The sequence below is a fragment of the Lathamus discolor genome, chromosome Z (assembly GCF_037157495.1).
Source record: "Lathamus discolor isolate bLatDis1 chromosome Z, bLatDis1.hap1, whole genome shotgun sequence".
Classification (NCBI taxonomy): domain Eukaryota; kingdom Metazoa; phylum Chordata; class Aves; order Psittaciformes; family Psittacidae; genus Lathamus; species Lathamus discolor.
The window spans coordinates 56869365-56890453 of record NC_088909.1 but is presented as its reverse complement, the minus strand read 5'-3'; the positions used below and the strand labels follow the sequence as shown (position 1 = coordinate 56890453).

The 21089-nt window shown below is 42.6% G+C and overlaps 1 protein-coding gene across 1 annotated transcript; it reads left to right on the top strand.

The window, feature by feature from the left end:
• Positions 1-9325: 9325 nt before the first annotated feature.
• Positions 9326-19302, top strand: ALDOB (aldolase, fructose-bisphosphate B). Its single transcript, XM_065662545.1, has 9 exons — positions 9326-9435; positions 15806-15927; positions 16205-16416; positions 16914-16968; positions 17138-17298; positions 17481-17564; positions 18053-18227; positions 18384-18583; positions 18808-19302. The coding sequence occupies exons 2-9, from the start codon at positions 15816-15818 to the stop codon at positions 18901-18903; spliced, it is 1095 nt and encodes a 364-aa protein (XP_065518617.1). The 5' UTR covers positions 9326-9435; positions 15806-15815; the 3' UTR covers positions 18904-19302.
• The last annotated feature ends 1787 nt before the right edge of the window (positions 19303-21089 follow it).

Sequence of the window (21089 nt, the reverse complement as noted above, 5' to 3'; positions counted from 1 at the left end):
AAACTGAATGTTTCAAATTTAAACTTAGTGAGGAGGAAAAGCCTTTATTTTCTCATCCTTACTGAGGTCTGATCTCTGCCTTCTGTTTGTTTCTGTTTCAAAACTGTGGTTTTGAGCAGACCCTTCAAAAGCAGCAGTGGTTTATGTGAACCTTCTCAAAAATTTCACCTATATACATCAAATTTTACAGAGCCTCTGTAACTGTATCCTCCTACAGATCCTATCTGTACCTCCATCCTTCCCACTCTTTTCCTGACACAGAGGCTCCTAAAAACAAAGCTGCTGCTGCTTCATTAAAGGTCATGTCTGAAGGCAGGAATAGGAAAGCAGAATACAGCCATTGATATTACACAGCCAGATCACAAATGCACGTTTTCATTGATACGGTACAGACCTTATGCACAATATAGGATGACTACTGTGTTGGTTAGTAACATCACTAGTTGTAGTGTAGCCAGATCATTCAAAAGGGTCTTATTAGTTGCTGACTGGACTTAGACATTCAGCATGAATTTACCTTGACTTCTGATCAGCACAGAGCTAAAGGAATGATTAGATCAGGTGTGGCTGTTGTGCAGGACCCCTGTTTCATTTTGGATCTCAAATTCACAGCTCAAGCCCAAGTGGTTTATTCACTGCTCTTGGCAGCAAGCTGTTTATTATACCCAAAGGAAATGAAACTAGCTGTTCATAATAACAATAGCATAACACATCAAGGGGCCACTCTGAGGCTGACCCATTAACTTAATGTGCTCTGGTTGTTAAGCATTTGGGATGGGTACTTTGTACCGCAGCTTTGGGCACAGTTAAATATAAAGCCATGCAGATGATAAGAGATCTCAGACAGAATCAAAACTGGCACCAAAATGTTTCTGTCTAATGAAAAGCCAACCTTGATTTTAGCAGGCTTTGAATCAAGTTCACTTGCATGTGGGGTTTGGTTGAACTGTTTTTGAAACTATATTCCTAGCTTTGGAATGAACCGAGTACAGTATTCTTGTTGAGTTTTGGTCAATGGGGGTTGCTTCACCTTTTCTTTTTGGTGAAGGAAAAGCTCTACTTCGAATTTTCTTTCCCCATCTCTCTTGGGTGATTTACGCCTTAAGCTTTCAACAAGGCTGGTTATACATATGAAGGACATAGAACTCATGAGAGATGAAACCAAGAAATTTGCAAACCTCCAGCTGTTAGCGTGCAATGGGTATCCCACAACACAAATGCATAATGTCAGTTAGCCAAGAAATGGCTTCACAACACAGAGCAGTCCTCTGCTCTCTTAGTAATTAGCTGGGACACTTTCCTAACACCTTTGGAAATCAGATGTGAGGAAAAACTGCTTGTGGCTTCCATATCATTCCAAAGGCAAAGTACCTCTCTGTCACAGGACACAGGAAAAATTGCACAGGCAGAACCATGATTTATTCTTAGCTGCTGGAAACGTCAAAGATACCAGAGTGCTCACAATGTCAGGTGGGGAAACCTATTCTCAGGCTTTCCGGTACTATGGGAATATGGTAAGATTTGAGTATATCTATTTCATTAAGCACCTGCACAGGGGAGGAAATACAGTTTGTTTATGCAGCTTCAGCTGTGAATGTTTCAGTGCTTTGTGCTTTTTCTTCACTCTTTTTTCTGGCTTTGAACTATACAAATCCAGCAAGTGCCCTATTCTTTTCATGAGCGTCCGTTCACACTGCTTGCAAAGAAAATCTCACAACAAGTTGCAATAATTGGAACGTGGAAATGAAAGAGGAGGAAGGAAAAGAAAGAAATAAACTTTAGAAAAGAAACCAATTAACCATATGCTGTTAATAAATGTTTTGTTATGGGAAATGATTTAACTGTTTGTCTCAAAGTTATTTTCCTTGTTTGCCCTGTAGTACTTTGTCATCCCAGAATTTCAGGGGAGATAAGTAATTTTCCTGAGCTTCATAGCTGAAAGTTAAGAACATTAATTTGAGGCATCCCTTCTAAACTAGAAGACAATTTTCAGGGCATAAGAGACAAGAGAATTTGACTGGGAGACAAGCAATATGCAGATGGTCCGCAACTTGAACCTGCTAGTGAGACAGTTTCATATAAACCCATTGAGAATTAACTTCTCTGTACATGGAGCAGGTTAATAAATTCTTCAGATCTTTCTGGAATAATTTCCTTGAGTGCCCAGTTCACCTTTACAACAGAGGTGCTGCTTTCACTGAGCCTGCTCGGGACTGTTTCCGAGTTACTCAGGTAGTTGCCCAGTGCCAACCATGCCCCAGTGGTGTGTCAGGCAAGCGTTCCTACCGCTGCTGCCTCTCAACTTTCACAAGCAGATTGTTTTTTCTTTTTTTCCTGTGCCATGTTTTATTAGAAATGACAAGTCAGAGAAGTGTACTTCGCCCTTGGAACAAAAAAATGGGAGGTTACTGTGAGTTCCTAATTCCTGGTGGATTTTGTTCCACAGTTTGGGCAGTTTGAAACGCGCATGCCTTTTTGCTCTTTTTTCACCATGGAAGCGGAGCTGAGTTGGCATATTTCATGTTACATAAGTTCAAGGCCCAGCGTTAACTCCTTGAAACACGGCCTCAAGGGTTTGGTTTTACTCACATTAAAACAAACTTATTTTTGAAACAAACAATATGGATTTTCTTGGTGTGTTCATTCCAAATAATTCAGAGACTATTTTTCAATGCAGCAACTACTGCTTGCACAAGAAGAGTCTTTCCTGATGGGGCAGACAGCAGGGCTCAAGGTGTTATTGTCCAAGACAACTCAGGGGAAGTTATTCAATGAAACTACCTTTGTTAACTACCTTTGTTAACTACCTTTGTTTCCAAGTCAGGTTCAACATAAGCATGATTCTGGCAGAAGATGAAGCATAAATTGATAGATCCCTATTAGACTGGAAGCCCAAGTGGATTTTGTAACTGCGGTAGGGTCAATGTCTTAGTGAGAAAGCATTAAAATTGAAGAGAGGACAAAGGCTTCCTTTCAGTTTTGAGGAGCTGTGGCTCGCCACACAGGGTATTTCAACAGCAATTTGGCTGGATGCAGGGTGAACTACTTTTTTTCTAAAGATATTTACAAGCAAACTCTACCAAATAAACAACCTTTCTATTAAAACTCTGTTGTCTCTTCCTTCTGTATGACACTGTTCGTTTTCATGACAGGCAGATCTGTATCTTTACTCACTATATCTGACTAGGAAAGATACATTTGTATTCATGCTTCTCTGTGTATCTGCACGGATGTAATAATTCAGATTCTACAATTCAGGTTGAAAATGACCTCTCAAAGTCCCTGGTCCGATTTCCCACTCTAAGCAGGTCTTACTAGATCAGGTTACTCAAGGCCTTCTCCAATCAAGTATTGAGGCATTTTAACAGGGACCCAAGACATAATCAAGCTCTTAAGTGCTGGAATTCAACCTTAGTATACTTTTGAATGGAAAAGCTATGTATTTCACAAAAAAAGGGTAATTTTCTGTGGGAGACAGTTGTAGTTACAGAGGCACTGGCAGTTTCTCTCCCAAAGTTAAGAGCTTCTTTTGTGTATTTCCACACCAGCTGTATAGATGACGTATCCAAATACAACAGATGGCAGGGCCCAACATGTGTGTCTGAATAATCTTAACTAAAACATACATCTGCCAAAAATGCATACAGAATTAGTTACTCCTTGGCCTGTGCTTCTTCACTGCAAGTGTCTCTGTTGCCAGAGTAACTTCATTTCCACAAACTATCTGTCATGACAACTCATGTTTCAGGAGAATCTGCCCCATCAGCTAGTTTATTCATGGACCTGTAGGCTAAGAGTCAGGACTATCAATGTGCATTTCCAAGACTTTGCTCTGCATGGCAAGCTATGAATGCCACATTCCCAGCTGTGTAGCCACTGGTGACTTTTTAAATGTTGACAAATAAAAATGAGCATTGTATTGTCCTGCCCTGTTAGTAAGCCTCTGGCCAGCTATATATTCTTCAGTACCTGCTTTCTCTTTGACTTTCTGCCATGGTGTCCAGTGTTCTTCCAGAATGTGCAAAAACTGCATCTGCAAAGGGCATTTCAGCGGAGTGGTCCACTTCAGCCATAAGTTACAGTTTGTATTTTGCAATGTTAACATGCAGTGCCTAAGTAAGCTTTTGGGGGGGACACTGTGCTGCTTAGATAAACAGATAATATATAGTTAAGTGTCTTCCATTACAGCAGCCAGTTGTTTAAATGCTTGCTTTTTAAAAAACAAATGTCAACTGGAAGGCAGTGTCAATGACTACTGCATTTATCTTCATGTCCTCTTACAGCTATTTTGCACAGCCCAGAAAGTTTGCCCCCCAGCAGCCTGATTTAAAGTTGTATCTTTGTTTGCTATCTGCATTATTGAAATTATCACAGAGATTTGGGGTTTGATAATAGTAATGTGTTTGCCTGTTTCTCATCCCAAGTCATGGTGTTTATTGCAGCCTAGCTTTAATATGTGAAGAACAAAGAGTCAGTGAATCCTTCCTGTACAATCCCCTCCATGCACTCTGTGGATCTGAGTGTGTTCTACCCTCTACCCTCCATACCCTCACTGGTGTACATGTCTGCAGGCACTGCTGTGGAGCCAGAAATACAGGTGATTTCTTTCACTGGGTTTAAAGGCCAGGCCCTCTGCAATGGGGGTGAGGGCTGTAGGTGAATAGGGAAAACAAACCACTTAATAAACAATATCTCTGATTAGATAGGGATGAACAAGATGGACTTTGAGACAGTTAAGCAAGACTGCAGAGTACAGAAGACAGGAAACAACCAGCACAGCACGGAGAGGCGAGGGGGAGGCAGGCTCCACTCAGCTGAAGTCTGCTCTGATTAGACTTTAACCCCATCACGCAGGCAGCAGTCTCTTGAGTCAACAGAGCCAGGTGTTTTTCATGTGGATGTGTATCATACTCAGACATTCTTCCAACTTCCAGTGTTTTTTCTCCCCATTTCATCTCAAACCCTTTCACAGGCCAGACCACGTACAAAAGTGTTGATAAGATTAAAAGTACTTAATTTACAGAGGGAAGCTTTAACTTTTTCATTTTTATCTTGGTGACCATGTAGTCTCTGAAATCGCTTCATCGATTTCTTTGTCATCCTTCTTTCTCAGATATACTACAGTTTGTCTCTCTTCACATTTACTTATTATTTTATTTTTAAATGCTAGTTAATATGAATTATTAAAGTAAAAATATTTAAATGATACTAGTAGAAACACACAGAAAAAACACAATCATCAACCTGAAGAAACACAAGCAATTCTGAGGTTTTTACCCATTGCCTTTAAACCAGGCTTTCCATTGCTTTTAATGTACTTCATCCAGCAGGCCTTCACTCAAAACAGCGCAGAACTGACAGATCCATTGACAGCAAGGTTGGATATAACAAAAATAGCAATTAAATTAACTTCTACTCTGAAAATCTAGTACTTGCATTATCAAACTTAAGAAAGCAAACCCACAAATTAAGACTTAAATAATAAACCAAGCCACATGTAAAGACAGGTTTTAGTAGTCTTTAAAATTTTTTAATGTATACTTCTGTGAACTTTTGTATGGTAATTTCAGAAGGAAAAGTCAACATCAGCAAAATGTCCAAGCCATTAAAATACAAAATTCACTTATGCTGTGCCACATTTGAGAGGAGATGATAGGCATTTGTGTTTCAGTAGGATCCATCTCTTTTACAGCTGGCCATTTTCTGTTTCCGTGCTATAAAAGGCACAACAATGAACATTTAAGCTCTCTTACTAGTTACACATCTTTGCAGTAATGTTTCAAAAACAGATCTGAGTGGGCTATAAAGATTTTTATATGGCGAGACTGTTTATATTGGCTTTCTCGTTAACAGATAAGACATAAGCCATGCAGAAAATCTTCAATCACTGTATTTAGTTAGATATGTATTTAAGTAATCAATTCTCACACATCTGAAACTCTCAAAAAAACCCAGTTAGTAATCTTTTCTCTATTAAGATTTTTCTCTTCACTAGAAAGTGGATCAGCAATCACTACAATAGTCTGTAAAATACTTTTTTAAGAATACCAGTAACTGAGAGTACTTGTTCCTTAGCTCATCTGCCGTTCCTTACCATAGCATAGGCAGAGGGGGCTGAGGAGCCCAAGGGAGGTAGAAGACAGCTGGTGCTTCCTTAATAACTGAACTGCCTCAGGAAACTCTGCCTGCATAGCCAGCCCTACAAACTGCAGAACGCAAAATGGTGGCAACACAAACAGCAGTGGTTGCTACAAAAGGGTCTCTGTTTCACGCCGTTTCCAAGCCATTTTGTCACAAAGTTGATACCTATACCCCTTAACATTCAACTGCACAACCTTTGCCTTTTTAGTTCCTCTTTACCTAAATCTCCCAAATCTGATTCCTGACCTACATTCTTACTCCCCTGAACACACCTTCCATTAGGGCTTCAGTGTTCCTCCCACTCCATGCCCACCAAAGGTGTCCCAGTCTTCCTGTATTGTGACAGCTGCATTATCAAAGTCATGCTGTCCATGGCCACAAATTCAACCTCTCCGAAAGTAATGTCTAGATGTAACTACCTCTACCAAGGGTACTGACACCAGAACACAGCCTCCTGGTGGCTACAGCCCTATGGCCCTATGGCTGCATCACGTTATGCTGAAAAAGGCTTGTAGTGACAGGACAAGGGGTTGTAGTGACAGGACAAGGGGTAACGGGTTAAAACTTAAACAGGGGAAGTTTAAATTGGATATAAGGAGGAAATTCTTTCTTGTTAGGGTGGTGAGACACTGGAATTGGTTGCCCAGGGAGGTTGTGAGTGCTCCATCCCTGGCAGTGTTCAAGGCCAGGTTGGATGAATCCTTGTGTGGGATGGTTTAGTGTGAGGTGTCCCTGCCCATGGCAGGGGGGTTGGAACTAGATGATCTTGAGGTCCTTTCCAACCCTAACTATTCTATGAAATAATTCTATGAAATAAAATAAACCAAACACACAAACTAAAAAAGTAATTCCAAAATTAGTTGGGTCACTGGAAAGCTGAGAGAGAGCTGGCAGTATTACGAGTTCAAACATACCTCAGTGAGACAGGATTAAAACTTAGATAATACACCAATTTTGCCATAGAATAATTAGTGCAGGCAATGATCAGATATTTTTATGGGGGAGGTAAGTTGCTTGGTTAAATGCAAGTACATGGCCTTCCCTTTACAATGCGAGCTTATTCCTTTTGCCATTTAAGGATACGCAATATCACTATAATTTTTAGAGGTGTAAGTACCCCAAATTATGATTATGTAGCTGTGATAATGGAATTATGTACTCCTTCCCCGTGTCGTTTAATATCACTCTACTAGTAATTTCTGTACAGCATGGTTAGTGTTACAAGTCTCCATGTTAATAGTACTAAACCTTACAGTGACATTATCTAGCTGGGCTGCTCATTCCATCTTCTTGCTGAAAAAGGCTCCCATTCCTAAATTAAGTGAAAAAGTTAACCATCATGTCCATTCACTTTTTTTTTTTTCTCCTCAGTCCTCAGAACGTCTGCTAGGACCTGCAATCCTTGTGCTTGAAGTGCTGCATATTGGCTCAGAAGGACTAGAAAGGCACATACTAGCCATTACCTACTTTTCTTCTGAAAGAGTTAAGAAAGCAAGGTGGGCTGTGGGGGATTATCTAAAGTGGTTTTTGAATGTCAGACGCTATTTTTTTCAAGAAGACTCCCCCCAGCTTTTCTCTAATAGCCTAACAGACGATAGCACAAATGACACTGGGAAAGAAGCACTTCCTAGGACATTCCTACCTGTGACAGTTTCTAAACAAACCAGGAACGATGGACTCAAACTCTGATTTTCAGTGTGGCCCTGAAGAAGACCAGCAGCACGACATCTTCTTGGTCTCAAGGGAGTCTTAGATAATGTATATCATTAAAAATACTTTTAATCCACACTAGATGCCTTGGAGAAACTTTAATACACCATGGGGTTCATCTTTCTGCAAGGATGGGAGAAATGGAAGATACAGTGAACACTGTAAAGCAGGGAAGGCTTTATGCCCATGTTAGGTACCATAGTATTCTTCAGCAAGAAGGTATGGATCAGGAAGGAGAATATTAAAACAACACAAGCACAAGGCGTTCAACTGGGCTGTATCATCAGCTTTTTCAGAGATTTCTCTGCTGACTGTCATTTCTCTGCTGACTTACATGCTACTGCTGGCAGCATGTAAGCTGTTAAGATTTCCTACAGGCACTGTCTTGGCATGTCTCTACAAGAGACAGGCTCAAAGAGGAACTGCCCTCATGAAGACAGTGTTGCTCAGTAAGAGGAGAAATCTCTCACCATGTCCATGTAAAGGCTAAAAGGTGTAAGTACATGAGTCAAACAAACGGTGAAGCTACGTCATTCTTCAGGTAAACATTGGGTCTTTGTGGTAAAGATATGCTAATGTCCAAGGTCGCAGAGCACGTTGTTGCTGAGGGTATAATGTTTGCCTAAGGGCCCCCATGCTGTACTTCCCTCCAGGGGTACTGACCTGTAAAAAAGAAGAAAAAAGTACATCTACCTGGATTTGGTGAGTAGCTGTGGTGTGATTTCACAAAACTGGAATGCTGATACACTGTTTTAGACCATTAGCAATTTTTCCTAGAAATTTTTTGCTAAGCAACAGAGAAGTTTGTATGTCCTTGCAATATGGGTAGGTGTTTCAAAGGGATTTTGGTGGAATATCTGGCTTGCACTTATGCACCTCAGTGTGGGCATATTTATTCTGATAACCATCATTCTCACTCGAACACTGCATTAGAGGAAATCAGACTTGCAGTTTCATTAACCCTGATACAGTAACATTGCCTTTTGCCTTTCCATATACTAACTGGAAAATGAAAACAAGTTTCTGTGCTAAATTTTCAAGTGCAAGAAATCAGTGCAACATTTAGAAGCCACTGAAATGACAGTAACTCACGTCAGTTGAGGATCTGTTGCATTGTTTCTGCATTTTGTTTTCTACTCTTTCTTGCTGCACTGTGTAGTTTCCTAAGAGTAAGCTTCCAGAAGATCTAAACCTAAACAGAAAGCTATTCCCAAGATCCCTGTAAAAAAAATCTGAAGTTCTTTTCAGTCTATTTTAGAAACAGGAGGAATTATTTGAAATAACATCTCAGTTTCACTGCATCACAAATGGGCTTATATAGACAGGGGAGGAGAAAGGGGAGGAACAACAGGAGCGAACCCGGGTCCCCTTGGTTGTGTGTGCTTGTGGTGTGACAGCCAATGACCAACTTCGAGCAATGACACCTCCCCAACCAGCCTGGGGAGGAGGGAGAATGAAGGAGTGGAGAGAGAAAAAAAAACCCTGAAGGATTTTATAAAAGTTAGTGATCGGAAGGACCGGGTGTCTTTGCCTGCAATCACCTCACCAGAAGCTTGTAGGAGCACAGGCACCGTCCCCGAGCAAGTAAGTATAGTAATTTCATTTCTAAACTGTAAAGGTGGTATGTATATCAGCAGCTGAGACATGATGTGTTTACCTAAGGTGGGCTTGAGGAGCTGTTTTTTGGTTTGATTTTTTTGTTCCAGGAACAGCTTGCAAGAAATAAGCACACAGCCATTCTGCAGTGATCTTCCAGTGTGACCCATTTGCTCCTAACACTGGCTTTCTAATGTAGCTTAGTCACTCAGAACTCCTGGAGTAGGTGCATCCTTAGTCTAAGGGGACTAGAGCAGTAACATACCAGCATTGCTTTCCATACTGATTTGTTTTGTATGTGTTTGTTTATGCTTCTGGAGTACACAAATTTATGTTTTTCATGGAGAAGAGAGAAAGAATGGAGAATGCAGCTGGTCCTGACAAACACGACAGCTGACAGAAGTGTAATTATGTGTGTTTATTGTGCAGCTTCTTCTGAAGTATTAGTGCAGTAGTGTGGGTAATATACTGCTTCAGGGGGACCTAAGGTAGTCTGCAGCACAGAGACTAGAAATGACTCTTGCATTAGGCTGTATCCTTTAAAGTTGTGAACAGCCAGCTTCAGGAAATTGCTCAACAAATTCAAATCCTGAGTCTGCGATCCTGCTTCACTTTTCCAACTACCCTATTGCCTGCACCCAAAACTTTTTAGTCTGCCTGAAACCCTCACCACCGCTTCCCCCAGCCTCCCCAGCTGGCATTACAAGACTTGAATTGTCATACAAGTCTGAAAGCACTTTTTTTTACCTTCTCTGATACAAGCACTTTTTTTACCTTCTCTGATAAGATCCCAGCCTTCAGAGAGAAGCACCTTCACCCTAATGACCACACTTCCAAGAAAATGATTTCTTGCCACCTCAGCCATCTCTAGCCATCGTGAGCAAGAGATGCTCTGCACTGACTGCAGAGGCCAGGTTCCTGAGTAAATAATCACCTTTCGTGCTTGCAACAGAGATGAAATGAGGGTACATTTGCTCAGGGCTTGAGAATAGCTCTGAGCTAATGTGGGAATTGGGACAGGTATCTGCAGGTCTCACATACTCCCATCCACTTGAGACAGGATGTTGAAGCACAGTCCCTAGACAGAGCATGGAGACAGAAAAAAACCCTTATTCCCACCATCATAAGAGAGAGCAGAATCCAACCTGGCAATTGACAATCATATACACCCCAAAGGACCTATCAAGGTGGTGAGATCAGTATGTCAATCAAAAACATCTGCTGCTTTTTCTAGGTAACAGAAGGCTGAACATCTCTGTCCCATATGCTTGACACTTTTTAGAACCCAGAAATGAAACACTTTACTATACAAAATCCTTCACTCACACTGCAAAGATGAAAGGAGAAACATCCTGTTCTTCCCTCAGAGCTCCTTCATACACACAGGAGGCATTGCTCCTACTTTAACTCCATAAAGCAAGTACTCACACAGTCACAGGTAATTTGGGCTGAGAGAGACTTCAGGAGGTCTGTAGTCCTACATCCTGCTCGGAGCAGGGTTGGACATAAGGTCAGATCAGGTTGCTCATGGTTTTATTTAAATAGGTCTTGACAACCTCTGAGGATGGAGGCACCACAGTCTCTCTGTCAGTGTGCTCCACTGCTTGGCTGTCCCTACAGTGAAAAAAAATATTCTTCATATCCAGTCCAAATCTCTCTAATTTCAGCTTATACCTGTTGTGTCTCACTCTCCTGTTGTATGCTGCTGTGAACAGCCTGATTCTGCCACTTCAGTCACCACTCTGAAGGTTCTGGGGTTGCCAAGAGGTGGCTCCGAAACCATCTCTGCTCAAGGCTGAGCTAGATCTAGCAAAGAAAGGGTCTCAGCCCCCAGCCTTCTCAGTGGCATCTGCTGAACTCACTCCAGTTTGTCATTGTCTTTCCTGTACTGCAGGGGCCCAACACTGGATGAATTACTCTGATGTGATCTCAAGAGTGCTGAGCAGAGGAGGGTAATTCCTGTCCTCCCGTGGCTCTCTGAGCCAGACCCCTGTTCACACAGGATGCCTCTGGCCATTGTTGCTGGCCCCTCTTAACGCGCTGCCTGACAGTGCCCTGAGCCTTCTCCAAAGAGCTTTTCCCCAGTCCCACTAGCCCTGGTGGGATCACTGCCAACGCTCTGCCCCTGGCAGTGGCTGGGCATTTGTCCTCGCTGAACCTCATAATGCTCCTGTTGGCCTCTTCCCACCCCCCATCAAAGCTGCTCTGAATGGCTGCCCAGCAATCAAGCGTATCAACTAGTTCTTCCAGCTTAGTGTCATCTGCAGCCTTGATAAGAATGTGCTCTGTCAGCAGGATGGGGCCAGGCTTGCCCAGCCATTCATGCCTATCAGCTTGCCCAATGTTCAAGTAACCAGACTTTCTTAGAAATAGCTTTTAATGGAGCTCCATAGAGAAATGGGGCGAATAACTAGATTTATCCACTGTAATGAAAATGTAAAGTACGTAACTCTAATATGTCTCTCTCCTCAGCATACTAGTGTAAACAAGGAGTGAATTCAGTCAGGTCAACACTGCCTATATGTGATAGGCTAAATTTCTGAATACTTTTCATTCGCCCTATGAGCTGTATTTAGCTATATAGATGAAATTTTTTCTTCTTCAAACTCTGCTTTTTGGGAGCAGAACCCCTTGTGTGCACATTGCAATGATATGCACATGTGGTTTGTATTGTTAACTAACAAATTATGCTGAAGGGCTGTGTTTGCTAGTATTCAACAGGAAAAGCTACATGCAAGGGATACAAACTGCATTTTGGCAGATTGTTCCTGCAGTTTTGGAACCAATGAAAGAAGGCAATGTAGGGAACGAAGAAAAAAATTACAGATTCTCATCCAATCTTTTCTTGTCTGCAAACTAGCACTCAGGTGAGATTTTCTGTAAAATTAGAAGAGTCACTTGAGGTGGTAGGAAAGAAAAGACACCAATGAAGTATTAATGTTTCTAAGATGACCTACCTTGGAATGTAACTGTTTGTTCCGCTATTCGTCTTGTCCCTGCCCTTTGGTTCTCACTATTAATATTAAACAGGATGGAGTGCTTGTGCTGATACACATGAAGCTATTTCCCCTGCAGCCCTTGTTTATGGAGGCTGAGGAAAACTTGAAACTTTAGCAGTACAGTATTTACTTTTACAACTGTGGCTACCCCCACCTCCTGCTAGTCACAGGCTGTGGGCTGAACAAAGAACTTTCTTTGCCTGAGGAGCTGCTGGAGCCTGACAAACACTCAAGGTAGCCATAAAACTGTGCTTTTGTGCATTCTGTGCAGTTTTGTTCTTTTGGGTGTTTTTCTTCCACTTTTAGAAAATTATATGTAAGCAGTTACCACAAACACACCGTATTCATACAATGTCAGATCAACGTGAAATCACTTGAGTTTGTGACACTATGATAATAGCCCTCAGCACAAAATGGGTAAATAAAAATAAAATCTATTGAAAAAATTTATTGGTGGGACAACTCCTAGATAATGTTACTGAGAACACAGTTCCTTCAGTCTTTTTCCTGATGGAAAAGTTGTCAAATTAAACAGTTAAACCAGAATAATAAGGCAAATACGCATTGTTGGAAGAATGAAAAGAGCTGCTTAGCTCTGGCACCCTGGGCACAACCATTTTTCCTCACAACCTGTAAGGAGACATATCCAGCTCTTTAAGGTGGATGTTCATGCTTCCATGGATTTGCGGGGAGCTTACCTTTTACAAGGCAGCGGTATGAAGTGTTACTGAAGTGTAAGAGTTCTCCTCTTCCCTTTAAATGCTCGGAGCAGTACCTTACAGCAGAGAACATCTTTTCTGAATTCAATGTGGAAAAATCCCCAGAGATTTTTTTCTTTCTCATGAAAGAATCACAGAAAAATAAAGTCCTAAATCAAGGGTACTTGTACATTCTGAACCTTGGAGATATCATTATTTTTACCACTGCTTTTTTGCACTCAGATCTTCACCATTTCAGTTTTAGAAACACGGTGTATTTGATTCATCCTTGTAGCTCAGGAGGGTAGCTGGGAACCTCTCAGCAGGGCAGCTGGGAACCACCCACCATGGCCTTACAGATCGTTTTGGGGAGCCTTTTGGTAAATCTGCACTTACTCCTTCACACTCAATGAAACACTTGCATAGAAACTGGAACTAATCTGCTGTGTTCCAATTGATCATTGTGGAACTACATTGTATTGTTTCAGCCTCTCAAGAGTACTCACCAGCATTATCCACTGAAAACTCACATTTCTGTTTTTTGGCAATTTGCTTTGCAGGCTGGTTATGAGTGATAACTGTCTCTTTGTTATCTCCATGCAAACACTGGAAACAAGTAAGATACAACAGACACTACTCTCACCTCTTACTGCATTGCTGGCGAGAAAGTATACCCTTAATAATGTAACTAGAGTGACTGATCTTGTAATTCAGCTAGCTGGATTAAAGATTATCTGGATACACTTACTCATGCTGCAGCATACCTCCACACTGCAACTCTGAAATCCCATTACTGATACAGCAGTTCATTAGCTTTGACCTTGGACAAGATCATATTCTTTCCAGATCGCAATTTTCCAGTCTTTTCCAGAGACTGTGAACTATTGAAGCGATTCCTCATGATTTTGCACAGCAATTTATTTAACAGAGCTATGGTTTTGACTGAAGTGCTTACAACACAAAATGTTATTACAGTAATCATAATAAAAAGCCAGTTTCCTATTTCTGAGAGACATATCAGACACAGAAAGCAGGTAAGGGATAAAAAGGGTTACAAGTGCACTAAATTACCTATTCAGCATAAATCAGGCTCTTGAAATTCTTTTAGGTGAGCAAAACAGGATAAGAGCTGGGAGCAGTGGATTTATGGTCACTAGAGTAGAAGGATGCTTCCCAGAGCTCTGGCCACTGCCTGGCCTACAGAGAGAACAGTTCAGCAAGGCATTCCAGTGCCTGGAAAATGAGGGAACCCTCCCTCATTTGACAGTCTTCATCAGTTCTTTCTAAACCTAGACTGACTCACTGTTGATAAATGGTGCAACATGAATTCTAGTCTCAAACAACTCACAAAAAGGTAAAGCAGACATTTGGGCCCTGCATCTGACTGGCCTGTACTGGCAGACAATGCCATTTGAATCCTGCACAATAATACTACTAGTACCAAAGTACTTTTCAACTGTAAATCAGAGACAGATTTACAGCTGTCACAGTACTGTGATGGCACTGTTGCCAGAAAATTTTGGCACCATTCCGCGTGGTACACAGAACCCTGTTACCCTATCATGAGTAGCAGCCAAACCTCCTGATCACTTCCCCCCGTTATACCCTTCAGCTGTGAATGCATGACAAGGATTTCCTGGCAATATAGTATCCGTGTACAGGGAAAGAGGATGGAGGACTTGGCCTGTACGCGCTTATATTGTGAGACATTATTTGCTGTCCATCCCTGGCACACAGTGAAATGGGAAACGGCATGTTCTCACTCCTCTCTGAGGCTGAATTTGGGAATAGAAAATGGTGATACTGCCTACAGGCCTGCCCCTTTGGGCTAAAACTTGTTACTGGAGCTCTTTTGTGTTGTTTTTAATTATTCATCTTGTGGATTCATCACCTGCTGATAAAAACATGGGTGTTGCTTTAGCTATTGCTTATGATAAACAGAGGGAAGAGTCTTTACCTCTCAGGCTCTCAGGCTTATACATATAGGGAAGTAACTCAGACTGTTCAAATGAATCTGAGAAACTGTAATTTAATGCTATATAATCAAAACTTTATTATGATCAAGCATTTTGTCATTACAAGGAAGAACCTGGATTTCAGGTGCTGAGTAACACCCAGGTATCACATAAAGTAAGCAATGTGCTACAATTCTGAAAGCAGTCATGGGGAAGACAGAATTACAAAGCAAGGCAGGAGGATGGTCATGGAAAGCCAGCTAGACAGATTAGCAGATACTGCCAACACAGGCCAGGGAATGGGAAACATGCATTGTTAGGAAATGTGTAAATGTAAGCAATGGGATAATTGGCGTTCTTCTGATTTGGACCAAAATGTCTGCAGAGTAGGCAGTTAGCATACTTGTTAGCTTGGTGCATATTCTTACGACAGACTGACCTTCCTTTAGTCTCTGAGTAAATCCATGCAGAGTCTTTTGCACTTTGGTTCTGGAAGGATGTGTTAGGATGCAGCTCCTGCATTTCTTCTCTAGTTTAGCCAGACACACCAAGCCAAGAAGAACTCCCATGGATTTCTGGGCATGTGCTTGTGATAACATGGACCAGATAAGTACCAAGAGCCCAGTAGAAATATCTGAGTGGTGTCTCTGGTTCACAGTTTGTGTATGTAGTCTCTTGAGCTTGTAACTGTAATTCTCTTCCACAGCTAAGTCAACATGACCCACCAATTCCCAGCGCTGTCTCCAGAGCAGAAGAAAGCTCTTTCAGACATTGCTCAGCGGATTGTAGCTTCAGGAAAGGGGATCTTGGCTGCAGATGAATCAGTGGGTGAGTTCTGGATATCAATCAATTAGAAGTACCCAAGACATTTTCTTTTAACTTTGCTTAATCTTTGAAATCAGTGGAGTAAATGAAAAACACATAAAAATTGTTGACTGAGCAGGAACAAGTCAGTCAGGCAGGGCTGCACCTACAGCAACAGCTAACAAACTATGGGTTGAGAAGGGAAGCTCTAAACTGGAGCCCCAGTTCATTACTACATACCAGGACCAGGAGGCCAGCCAAGCCTAACACCTCTCTGTCTGCCCTTTGTCCACTTCACTAGGTACCATGGGGAACAGGCTGCAGAGGATTAATGTGGAGAACACAGAGGAGAATCGCCGAGCTTTTCGAGAGATTCTCTTCTCTTCAGATGCTTCAATCAACCAGAGCATTGGGGGCGTGATCCTCTTCCATGAGACTCTCTATCAGAAAGACAGCAATGGAAAGCCATTTCCTGCTCTTATTAAAGAAAAAGGCATTGTGGTGGGAATAAAGGTAAATATCTATACATGTCTGACTGGCAGCATAATCCAAACCCCATTTACAGTGAACATTATATATGGGGCTGTGCTCTTTCCTGCTAAACACTTTTTTGTTTTTTTATTTTTTTGTGCTTCAAGTAAATCACCATGACACTATTCCCTTTATTGCATTTGCATTTGATATGGGAACTTTTATCCACCAGCTCCCATCTACTGAACATTCACTGCAATTAAATCCCTCCCTGAAATAAGCTAAATCCAGTCTTTTCCACATCCGACAGTGTTCTTGAGACACACTGTGCAGCCAGCTACACATTGTCCCTTCCTCTTACCCAATTAACTCATTTTCTTCCCCTCTACTCCAGAATTTCCCTTCTTTGCACCCTTAGTGCGTTCAGTCCCACATTCACACAGTCAGCCTGCAAAGACAGACTAGCCATGGTTAAGAAGAGAAGTATGACATTGTTTTTCCTCTCCCTGTAACCATTCCTGTTTTCCTGGTCTCCACAGCTGGATAAAGGAACAGCACCCCTGGCAGGAACAAATGGAGAAACCACCATCCAAGGTAAGGAGAGAACTAAGGAGCCTAAGGTATGACTGGTACAGCAAAAGCCATGGGGTGACTTGCCTGAGTTGCAGCCTTGGCTGGTATCCTGGTACTTTTCAGAACTACTAGAAGAACTAGTCAGCAGTCCTGAAGAACTGCTCTCAGTGAACCACTGTTTCATCTACAGGGCTGGATGGACTGGCTGAGCGCTGTGCCCAGTACAAGAAAGATGGTGTTGACTTTGGCAAGTGGCGTGCAGTGCTGAAGATCACCAGCACAACACCCTCTGAACTTGCCATCCAAGAGAATGCCAACGCATTGGCACGCTATGCCAGCATCTGCCAGCAGGTATCTCGCCTCCAGCAACCTTTCCTGAGATGCTATTGCCCTTTCTTACTGTTCCTTGTGATGATATGCTAGGTAACTTGAAAGGCGAATAAGGGAGCTTCTTGCAGTGCAGCAAGAAGTAATTCCACCAGTGTCAGGGTAGACAACGATACTCATACCCTTCCCTATCTTTATTTTCTTAGCATGGCTTGGTACCCATTGTGGAGCCAGAAATTTTGCCTGATGGAGACCATGATCTCCAGCGCTGTCAGTATGTCACAGAAAAGGTAAGATATTCTTCCCTCTCTCCTCCCCTTCACAAATCAGTAGCTAATACTATGCAGTTTGTGCTCATAGATCTCAGAGTTTTGATCAAAAAGGTACTTCATATCTGCATCACAAAAATCAGTTGCTCACAGTCAAATAATGAGTTTCGAGCAAATGCGAGAGTAGAATCCATGTGCTTTTGTATTTCCACTCAAACTGCCAATATAAGCATTCTCAGTCTCAAAAAGATGGATTATGAGCAAACTCATATACCTCTCAGTACCTCAGTTTGCAGGGACAAATTCAGCAAATATGAAGAGGGGTATCCTGGTCATCTCAAAAGCAGTGGGCTTTTGAGTCACTGTCCAGGGCTGCAACCCCCTGTGACAAATTTCATGCGAAAGTGAAATTCAATTTGATCTTCTCACACTCCCAAGGAATAAGCTGCCTTTCACAGCAAATTGAGGTGAAGATCTGAGCAGAGGTCTGTATTCAATCCTGTTTTCAGGTTCTGGCTGCTGTCTACAAAGCCTTGAATGATCATCACGTGTACCTGGAAGGGACACTGCTAAAACCCAACATGGTGATGGCTGGGCATTCCTGCACCAAGAAGTACACCCCTCAAGATGTAGCCGTAGCAACTGTCACTACTCTTCTCCGCACGGTTCCTGCTGCTGTTCCCGGTGATTCCTGCTTCACTCCTACGTATCCGTTCACACTGTCACTCTTGCTGTACTTCTTTCTATATCTGACATGCTTGTTTCTCTGGCACATAAAGGTCAGGGACTGTGTGTGGCTGGAGCACTGCATTTATAAGCCCTGAAACCTCTTTCTTGCAGGAATCTGCTTCCTGTCTGGAGGTCAGAGTGAAGAGGAGGCTTCTGTCAACCTGAACGCCATGAATCAGTCTCCTCTGCCTAAGCCTTGGAAACTGACCTTTTCTTACGGCAGAGCCCTGCAAGCCTCTGCCCTGGCAGCATGGGTGGGCAAAAGTGAAAACAAGAAGGCTGCGCAAGAGGCCTTCCGCAAGCGGGCACAGGTACAAGGCTTCCCCCCAGTACAGAGAGGAGCTGCTCACCATGAATGGCGACATGCTGTCACTTTCCTAAGGCTCCTCTTGTTCCCACCCCTCCTGCTGCTTCATGTTCACCAGGGATGTTATTCTGTTATTTCTGCCTTGCTTGGTTACTCCTACTGTCTTTACACATCTGTCCGTCTTACTCCAAGCTAACTGGTTTCCTGCCCCTTTTCTTTCTTTTTCAGATTAACAGTTTGGCTTGCAGAGGGCAGTATGTCGTGTCCGGGAAGCCTGATGCAGCTGCCATGCAGTCACTTTTCACTGCCAGCTACACCTACTGAAAGTGCAGCAACCTTCTGTCCCTCTTCACAACATCCAAGATGCTCAGAAATGAAAGAAAACTAAAGAAATCTGATTTCTCTTACCCTAACAAAATATGGGGATAAAATGGGTTACCTTCCTCCTCACCCTTTGCTCCTACAATTTACCAAGGGGATATTCCTGTTTTATCTGCACATTCCAAGGAAGGAAAATTCTTTCCGTACAACAAACAGCTGCCAATGAATCACAAACCTGCTCTCCATCTCGTTTAAACTTAGTCCCAGAATTAGTAGGCACATTGAGTAGTTCCCTGGCAATACACTTACCCTTATCCATTACCACGTTTTGCAGCCAAAATTCTGAATTACAAAACCTGATTGTCTTTTCAATCATGGGAATAAAACAGTAATTGAAAACCAGTCTCCATTTCACTATTCTTTACTCTGCATAAACTTTACAATACTTTCCAAATGTCTCTGGTTTTCAGTAGCCTAGTCACCAATAAAGACATAAAGTGTTATTGCTGGTGAGCTTGGGAAACCCTGCTGAGATCAAGGGGAAATAATCCAATAGTGATACAGTTGGGGAAGTCAATCCTGCTGACTGAAGTCTGACAGACACTGAAAAAATTTGAGAGATGTACACAGTGAGCAGTGCATGGGACTCAGGACATAGATATAAATAGCTACCTTCAGAATCTTCTTGAGGCTCTGGAGAACCATGGTTGTGTGATGAGGCTGCCATACACTGAGTTAGTGTTCCACAGGCTGGGTTAGTGCTTTGCAAAAGCTGTTTTTATGATAGGGCTTTTATTGTGTCATTTTCCACAATAATTAACATAAAACATGAGGGCAGGCATCTTGGCCTACCCCAGTGGCAGAGTTTGAATAATGAGGCTGGTGCTGAAGGCCCACAGTTTGACCTTTGGTACGTTGTTGTGTACGTGTTAGAGATGTAAGCTTTGTTAGCTAAAGCACAATGAGACAGTTCTTGTTAAAAAAGAAGGCACAAACAGCAGAAAGACCTGAGGTTACACAAGAAACACCAAGCAACCCAGAAGACATGTCCTCTCCCTTCAGAGCCACCCAGCTCTGCAGGCTGCTCTCCCAGCCACAGGGACACACTGCATCTCTCAGCAAGTAAAACAGGCAAAACCACTGCCCTGTAACAGTGTTCTTCGTGTTAGTAACCACTCTTTCAGAGAGGCAATAAATAGCCAAACTCCTTCACATGGATCCACTCATCGTGTAATTAATGCATACATTTTAGTCCATAATAGGCTGTCCTGGGTTCAGCAGTAGCAGTCATTTTTGTCCTTCTTAGTAGCTGATGCAGTGCTCTGTTTTTGACTTTCAGCCTGGGAACAACGCTGGTAACACTGATGTTTTCAGTTGCTGCTAAGTAGTGTTTACTCTGACCTAGAACTTTGTGAGTCTCATGCTCTGCCAGGGAGGAGGGGAAGCTAGGAGGAAGCAGAGACGGGACACCTGACCCAAACTAGCCAAAGAGCTATTCCATACCACAGCACGTCATGCCCAGTATATAAACTGGGGACAGTTACCCGGAAGGGCTAAATCACTGCTCAGGTCTGGCTGGGTATCGGTCGGCGGGTGGTGAGCAATTGTATTCTCTTCCCTTGTTATTTCCCTTATCATTACTGTTATTGGTGGTAGCAGCAGTGGTTTCTGCTACACCTTAGTTACTTGGACTGTTCTTATCTCAGGTCATGGGAGTTACATTCTTCTGACTCTAACTCCCATACCTCTGGGAGCAGGTGAAGAAAAAGGGGGGGGGGAGTGAGCGAGCGACTGGCTGGTTCTGGGTTGCCGGCTGGGCTTAAACCATGACATGGGCCAATACTGGAATGAGGAACACCACCTCCTTTCTGGTTCAGCTGTGGTCCTGTAGGCCTCCATGAACTTGAGCTCAAGTAAACCTCTGTTCCCGATGAGGATCCTGCTGATCTTCTTATCTATGTACACTGCTTCTCTAAAAATCGAGAATGGAAAATAGCATTTCCCCAAACTGGGAAAAGAAATCCTCTCCCACTTTTTAAAACTAAAGCTGTAGCTTTGCTAGGTAACGGCTGCTCCCTTGCTGGACGTGTGTCACACCTGCTGTGCCTGCTGCAGCTGGTGGCTGTGCCCAGGCTCCTCGTGCTCCTCTTTGACAGAGGTGTTTGTGACAGAGCTAGTGGACATCTTCT